The sequence below is a fragment of the Cyphomyrmex costatus genome, unplaced genomic scaffold (assembly GCF_001594065.2).
Source record: "Cyphomyrmex costatus isolate MS0001 unplaced genomic scaffold, Ccosl1.0 scaffold70, whole genome shotgun sequence".
Lineage (NCBI taxonomy): Eukaryota > Metazoa > Arthropoda > Insecta > Hymenoptera > Formicidae > Cyphomyrmex > Cyphomyrmex costatus.
Window position 1 is genome coordinate 1736119 of NW_017280267.1, and position 7582 is coordinate 1743700.

General features: G+C 35.9%; 1 protein-coding gene across 3 annotated transcripts; it reads left to right on the top strand.

The window, feature by feature from the left end:
- The first annotated feature begins 1559 nt into the window (after positions 1-1559).
- Positions 1560-7129, top strand: Ubc6 (ubiquitin conjugating enzyme 6). 3 transcript variants are annotated; one of them, XM_018548071.1, is made up of 4 exons: positions 1560-2400; positions 3739-3819; positions 4174-4378; positions 6312-7129. In XM_018548071.1, the coding sequence occupies exons 1-4, from the start codon at positions 2357-2359 to the stop codon at positions 6465-6467; spliced, it is 486 nt and encodes a 161-aa protein (XP_018403573.1). In that variant the 5' UTR covers positions 1560-2356; the 3' UTR covers positions 6468-7129. The 3 variants fall into 3 exon arrangements, with proteins under 3 accessions (XP_018403573.1, XP_018403574.1, XP_018403575.1); XM_018548072.1 differs by lacking the exon at positions 6312-7129 and adding an exon at positions 5264-5709 and having other exon boundaries at positions 1603-2400; XM_018548073.1 differs by lacking the exon at positions 1560-2400 and adding an exon at positions 2428-2479.
- Positions 7130-7582: the final 453 nt, after the last annotated feature.

Below are 7582 nucleotides of genomic sequence, written 5' to 3' on the forward strand. Positions count from 1 at the left end.
GTGTGTGTGTGTGATTAGCGTATAAGCTGCGTGCCGACGTGTGTGTATGTGTATGTATATTATACCAAGGTACTTTCCATTTGATGACACAAGCGACACAATCGTCGTTCTATCTTTCTTGACATTCAAAAAGTGACAAAGATGGAATGACACTTGTGTCGCATGTGTCATCAGATGGAGAGCAACCCCAAAAAAGCGTTTGGTCGTATTGTTTGAAATTTCGAAAAAATGTGATTCGCATTCAAAAGTGAGATAAGCAGATATTTGGGCGTTGAAAAGAGAAAAAGCGAAGGCGCCGAGTGCAAAAGTGCAGCATGCAACGCGAACAGACCTTATGCCTGTATCACACTAGCGATTGGACATTGCGTCTGCGTTCGCGATTTCATCTTTTAACCAATCAGACGACTAGACCTGCTTGCCAGCAGCGCTTCTTTTTGATTGGTTAAATGACGCAGACGCAGGCTGCGTTCCGTTTAGCCGGTTCTACATTATAGTTGCAAGCCGATCGCAAGTTCGTTGCCAATCTCAGGGTGCTGTCCCATGATACGGAAATTACACCGGAACGGAACAGTGAGACCAATCAGATCTCTGCAATCATTACTCTACTTTCCTTTCTGCGATTGTGATTGGTCTCACTGTTCCGTTCCGGTGTAATTTCCGTATCATGGGACTCCAGTCTAAAGCCTTGTGTCCACGATACTAGAAATCGGTCCGAGATCTCGGATGAAGGAAAAATTGACCAAATACATTGGTCATGTGACCAAATTGCTTAAATGCGATTTGTTAATTCTTTCTTCATCCGAGATCTTGGACCGATTTCTAGCATCGTGGACACAAGGCTTAAGGTAAAGCCCATGGCACATAGAAAAACGTAAGGCCGTAAACGTAATCAGTAAGCGAATTGACCAATCACAGTTGAGAACGTAAGTGGCGGCCGCTTATGATTGGTCAATTCGCTTACTGATTACGTTTACGGCCTTACGTTTTTCTATGTGCCATGGGCTTAAATGTTTGGGCACGGAACTATCTTTCTACTATTGTCCTGTTGGTCGAATTGTGTTGCAGGAGAGGGAGGACAGCAACGTATTCTTTAAAGTCAGGAGCCATTACAGAGGCATTATTACGCAGCAATACTACTGCGGTGCAAATTAAAATCGGAAAATTATATACATTATATTAGATACAAAATAAAATTGAGTAATATGGTTTCTACGTGTATTTTATGTAAGACTAAAGCGGGGAGCACAGACTTTTGCATAACGCATAAACCATATACATAAAGAATTTGATTGGTCCATTGACTCATGCATAAGAAAATGGACCAATGAAATTCCTTATGCACATGCTTTATGCGTTATGCAAAAGTCTGTGCTCCCCGCTTAATGTAGGACCAGCTTTATGCGTCATGCAAAAGTGTGTGCTGCGGCCTTTATGTAGGATTCTCCATACATAAAGCACGTTCTGAATACGGGCCGTAGTCTATTGTTTCCAGAGGAACGATTGGCTGACTGGCTAAATGGTTTATACGGATCTCGCTCGTGGGGCCTCGGTGACGTCATCTCGTGTATGATTCGAGGTAGTTCATTTCTTATCCCCACCGTACATCATGGTAGCGACTGTACTTGACTGTACCTACACTACTGTTCGTTGTCCAGCTGACGAGTGATCATCGAGGATAATCGTCGTTGTCATTGACGTCTTTGTCGCGGATACCGGAGTGGGACCGCGTTCGTGCGTCCCTATAACGGAGTGAAAAAAAGAGGACGGCCTTCACGGGGCATAACAAAAGGCAAAGGACGAGAGAGAAACAACGGCCTCTCGCTCTCCTCGATTCTTCTCCCTCTACCACGATAGATCTCTCTCTCTCTCTCGTCTCTCAACCTTCTCCGTTTCTCTCGCACTCATTTGCGTTCCCTCGCTCACTCGCTCGCTCGCTCGAATGCAAACGTCGTAAATCCGGGATCTCGTAAGAAGTAATCCTCGTCTCGTCGTCCGCGCGTGATAGAGGGAGAGAGAGAGAGAGAGAGAAAAAGAGAGTGTATAGAGTGCTTCGTAAATCTGGTACGCGTACAGACGCGCGTGTGGGTGCCGTGATTTCTTTCGGAGCAGGTTCCTGTCGCGCGCAGACGGACAACGCGCACAAGGTACGGTAGAAGAAGGAGGTCGTCGTCGTCGTCGTCATCGCCACCGTTATTATCCTCGGCATTGTCATCGGTCGTACGCGTGATATACGCATCTAGACTTGTCGCAGAGGACAAGAGCGAGAGAGAGAGAAAGAAAGAAAGAAAGAAAGAGGGAGCGAGCGTGATCAGTCATCATCGTTCGCAGAAATTAACGGAAAGCCCATTCGTAAGGGATGTCCACCCCTGCGAGGAGGCGATTGATGAGGGATTTCAAGAGGTACTTCGAGTATATTGTTCGTCTTTCCGTTCCCCTCTCCCCCTCTCCTGTACGTCTGTTCGATCGGCATGACGCCATTGTAAGTGCAGTGGTTCCTGGTGCGCCCGATTTGATCCGACTCTGCGCGATCGAGGATCCCACACCTTCCGCGCGAACGTCACTCAGCCACGTTTATTATTAGAAACGTGTTCCCTCGCTTTCACCCTGCTGCCAAGTGCCAACACTCTCCCTCCTTTCTTTCTTTCTTTCTTTCTTCCACCTTTCCCGGCCCTTTAAAACAAACCGTTCTCCATCCTGTTGTCGGTCCATGCATTTAGTTGAAACAGTCTCGGTGAATCTTCACGACGATGTCACTTGAATAGGGATTCCTCGTTTTTGTTTAAAAGGTGTCCCAGAATGACCGCAAAATATTTAGTGTACTGGTAGGGCGGAATAAACCGAGTTGAATAGTCCTTTACCATTTTTCAATTTTTGTAATAGTTAACAAGATAATAATTACTAAAAATCGCCGAATATATTGATCTTTAATAATTTTTTATTCAAGTTATACTATTAATTTTACAAGAAAATAGCAAAAATTGTTTATTTTCTTCTTGTAGAATTCTGAGAATTTTTTAGTATCACATTTTCTTATGCTGGTAAAAATGGTTGCCAATAAAAAAATGCAGCACTAAAAAATTCTTAGAGCTCTGTAAGAAAAAAAAATAAATAATTGTTGTCTCTTGTTGTTTTTCTGTAAAGTTGATAGTACTTGAGTAAAAAATTATTGAAGATTAATATATTCGGCGATTTTTATAATATTTTTATAAATTAATATCTTGTTAACTACTGTAAAAATTGAGAGATGGAGGGCTTTTCGACTCAATTGAGTTTGCTCTATCAGTACACGGAATATATGGCTGTTATTCTGGGACATTTGTATGTACAATTCTAAATAAATAAATGTATTAAATTTTGATAAAAAAATTTATTTTGAGTAGTACATGTATTTAAAAACATAATATTTAAAATTTTGTATCACTTTGTTCAAGATATTAGATCATATTTAGTAACTATCCACCGATTGATACGTTTACTTTAATTAGACATCACAATTTTGATACATTTTTATAATGTTAGTATAAAACTAATATCAAGAGTGAATTATAACTTTTTTGTTGCAAAGATTAGCTTTATCATCACGAATTTTATGACAATATATTTGTGAATAATGTATCAATGTGTTTGCAATACAAGTATAATGTATACAAAACTACCACAGTGTTATTCATTCACAGAATAATGTTTTATGTATCATTATTTGCAAGACAGGTTCTAAAAGTTGTTATTTCCACAAAGATTACAGGAAGATCCTCCAACTGGTGTGTCAGGCGCTCCGACAGACAATAATATTATGATATGGAATGCAGTTATATTTGGGTAAGACGGGCCAAATGCCCATGATTTTTATTACATTTATTCTTTCATAATATTTCAAGGAAATGTCTTTGGTTAGATATATATATTTGTGTTTGTCTAACAAAATTTACTCCAACTGAAAATTTATACAAAAGAATGTTATATAGGCAACAAAATTTGTGTGTAATCTTCTTCGCTCATTTAATGTTAAACATTTTGCAGTTGATTTTTACTATTATTTCAAAAAAATCCATCAACAAAGTATATCTATAAAGTTATACCAATAATAAAATTTTACTTTATGTCACATAATAAATAAAGAAAATAAGATTAAATATATTTTTGCTCACACAAGGATATTTATGTATGTTTTAGACCACATGATACTCCATTTGAAGATGGCACATTTAAACTTACAATAGAATTTACAGAAGAATATCCAAACAAACCACCAACAGTGAGATTTGTTAGTAAAATGTTTCACCCTAATGTATACGCAGACGGTGGAATATGTCTGGACATACTACAAAATCGTTGGAGCCCTACTTATGACGTCTCAGCCATTTTAACATCTATACAGGTACAATCTTTTCTTCCTTTTTTATCACAAGGTATACTGTGGCATTTCAAGTAGCTGAGGACTGAGTTATGGAATTTCATAAATTCATGAGCACAATATCTATGTACATCCATTACTTTTGATGTCTTTTTCTATTATATATAAATTTTTTTTTCTCTTTTATAGCTTGATACATATTACTGTTATTAAATTTCCATTGCATAATTAAATGATGAAAAAGGATTATTTCAATATCGTGTGGCACAAGACACAATTGTAGCTTAGAATCATGTCGTAATATATATTTGCAAGTATATATTGCATTATAATATTTACATGATTTTATTCACAAATCTTGCGGAAGCCAAAAGTATTTTATATATTATAGCAATTAATAAATTACGAATATTTTAAAGATAACAAAGGTCCATTTTGGATTTTACGTCATTTTTCTTTTTTTTTTCGTTTTTATGTCTTGGGATGTGTACCATTCATTAAGTTATCTTATTTTCTGTAAAAATATCGTTTATATGTTTCTCATTGAAACGTCACTTCCAACAGATCTTTGTTATGTTAAAAATATCTGAAGGACTTCATTTTGTCTTAACAGCGGTTGCAATTCAGCAAAGTCTAATCACATGACGATTCTAATTTGTGCATAATATTTGCATATGTCTACATCCTATTTATGTATTACTTTTGATTATCCGTCAATATGCGTCATCTTTAATTTCTTTCTGATTAGAGAACGAAAGAAAGAGAAGGAAAAAAGAAAGGCAAAACACATAGATTGTCCTTTCCCTCACCTTTATTTACAGTTTGCGGCCATGCACATTGTAAAGAAAAGAAAGATAACTGAAAAACTATATTTCGAAATGTAATGAAGTACGACTTATGTGATTGCAGTCGCTGTTAAGTGACCCGAACCCGAATTCACCTGCCAACTCAATGGCAGCGCAACTGTACAAAGAGAACCGACGCGAGTACGAGAAACGAGTGAAGGCTTGCGTGGAGCAGAGTTTTGTGGATTAGTCGCAGGCGTTAAAGCGATGCTGCTATCGCGGTATCAATCAGCCACCAACAGCCATCAGATACAGGGGAGAAGAACGTGCAGCCTTACCAAGAAGCTAACGTTTAAAAAGAAAAACGAAAGGGAGAAAAAGGAAAACATACCTAGCATGTTTCTTCCTGAATGCTCTATCGAACTATGTCACGAACCGAATGTGCAACGTTAGACGGAATTTTTACGATGTTGAATAATAAATTATTATAAAATTGCGTATTTATTTATTTCGAATATCTGATGATACACGAAATTAGTTACTATATTAAATGTTAGAGTATAAAAAAAATACTTGGCTCGTCTTTTTTGTTTTCTTCATTTCCTTTTCTCTTTTCTGTACGAAAGGAATGTTTTTTTTTTCGGTAGCACAGAATTGTACTTTGAATTCTACATACACTTATATATACAGGGTGTATTTTAAAAAGGAATTAATCATATTACGCTATATCTGATTAAAAACTGAGTCGAGTGAAAATTCCTGTAATATTTTGCAATTTTCGCAATTTTTTTACCCAATCTATAAAATTTATATGTAAGGCAACTTTAAAAGTTGTTTAAGATGAAATCTTTTAAGATATTTCATGAAGAACACTGAAAGATACGTTAAAGTTGTCTTATGTGTCGATTTTGTTCGCTTATTTGATAATCTTTAGAAATTAATATCTCATCAACTATTGCAAAAATTGCAAAATGCATAGTTCAGGACTTTTCGGCTCAATTTTTAATCAGAAATAATGCTATATGATTAATGGGCGCTTTTTACGGTACACTCTTTACAACCTGGAGATCTTTCAGTTCTGTATTCGCTTATATATTCGATTTTTTCTCTGTCGAAAATTTAATAGTGTATCTGAATATGCTGAGGGAATTCGTCAACGATTTGTGTTACAGTCGCTTTTGGATGAACCGAATCCCAATTCGCCGGCCAACTCTTTAGCGGCGCAATTGTACCAAGAAAACAAGCGAGAATACGAGAAGCGAGTGGCCACCGTAGTTGAACAGTCTTGGCTGAATTTCCAAGAGAGTCACACGGAGGATCCTCGCTGACATTAAGTATGCCGCTTTTCACGATGCGTAAGAGATCTCTGTCGCAGCTTCTTTGTCCGATATAAAAGTTGTCTCTATATTATACATAATGATGATTCGGCCAACGTGTTCCATTGGAGCTGTATACGTAATATCCTTCAATACCTCGTGGCGAACATTCCGTGTTGATTGCAGTCTGTAGAAAAACATGAAAGGAATTTGCACGACTCTCACTGATGCAAAAAATATTAAAAAAAAATTTTTAAATAGTAGAAAAAAACGAAACGACGTGAAGTTGCACTATAAACGTATGTGATCTTTTACTTATAAGTAACGTACATACAATATGTATTGTCTTGCTCTTATAACTAGCCGTTAGGTACCCCTCGCGCAAAAGATACAAAAATAATATCCGTACGATGTTTCGCCATACGTTAATCTTGCAGGCAAATCGACTTACTGTTTTACAAATATAGACGAGCTTGAGGAAAATACAATTATGCTAAAGAATATGAAAGTTTGTAAGTCGCTTCTGGAAAGTCTACTTTCACCATGTAATGGCGCAAAATATAAGAAAATAGTGTGATTATTCCTCGTTTTCGACTTGGTATTTACCATTAGAAAGCTTGTATTAGACTGTAAATGAATGTCATATATTGAATAGTATCGAATTAATAAATTTTGCAAGAAAAACAATGTTTATAAATTTACTGTTTTTCCGTTGTGTTGTGATATAAATACTTATGTTTAATTATAAGAAAAAAATATATATTTAATTTTTACAGGAATAATGAGATTAAAAAAATAGAGATATATAAAATTATTTTACTGTTACAATGGATTTTTTAAATGTACTTTATTAACATGTTTCCTTCTCTATTACTATATTTTTGTGAAATGTTTATTTCAAAATAAATCTTCCGTTATTTTACAGTTATTTTGATATATTATTTTTATTTTTTTATTACATATTTTATAATTTCATACGGTATATGTACAGTTTGTGTAATTTTGTAAATAATATCGACGAAGAAAATGCAACGAGATAGATTTTTTGATAACTTGTTTAATATTGTGATAGCATTGTTTTATATATTTATATAAAACAATGTTATCATAGCGTGTTTATATATATA

Excerpts from the sequence above, each read along its gene's own strand:
- Ubc6 (XM_018548071.1), top strand. The coding sequence starts at position 2,357 with ATGTCCACCCCTGCGAGGAGGCGATTGATGAGGGATTTCAAGAG. Across the intron at positions 2,401-3,738 it reads TTGATGAGGGATTTCAAGAG|ATTACAGGAAGATCCTCCAA; the intron begins GTACTTCGAGTA and ends ATTTCCACAAAG. Across the intron at positions 3,820-4,173 it reads TGGAATGCAGTTATATTTGG|ACCACATGATACTCCATTTG; the intron begins GTAAGACGGGCC and ends TGTATGTTTTAG.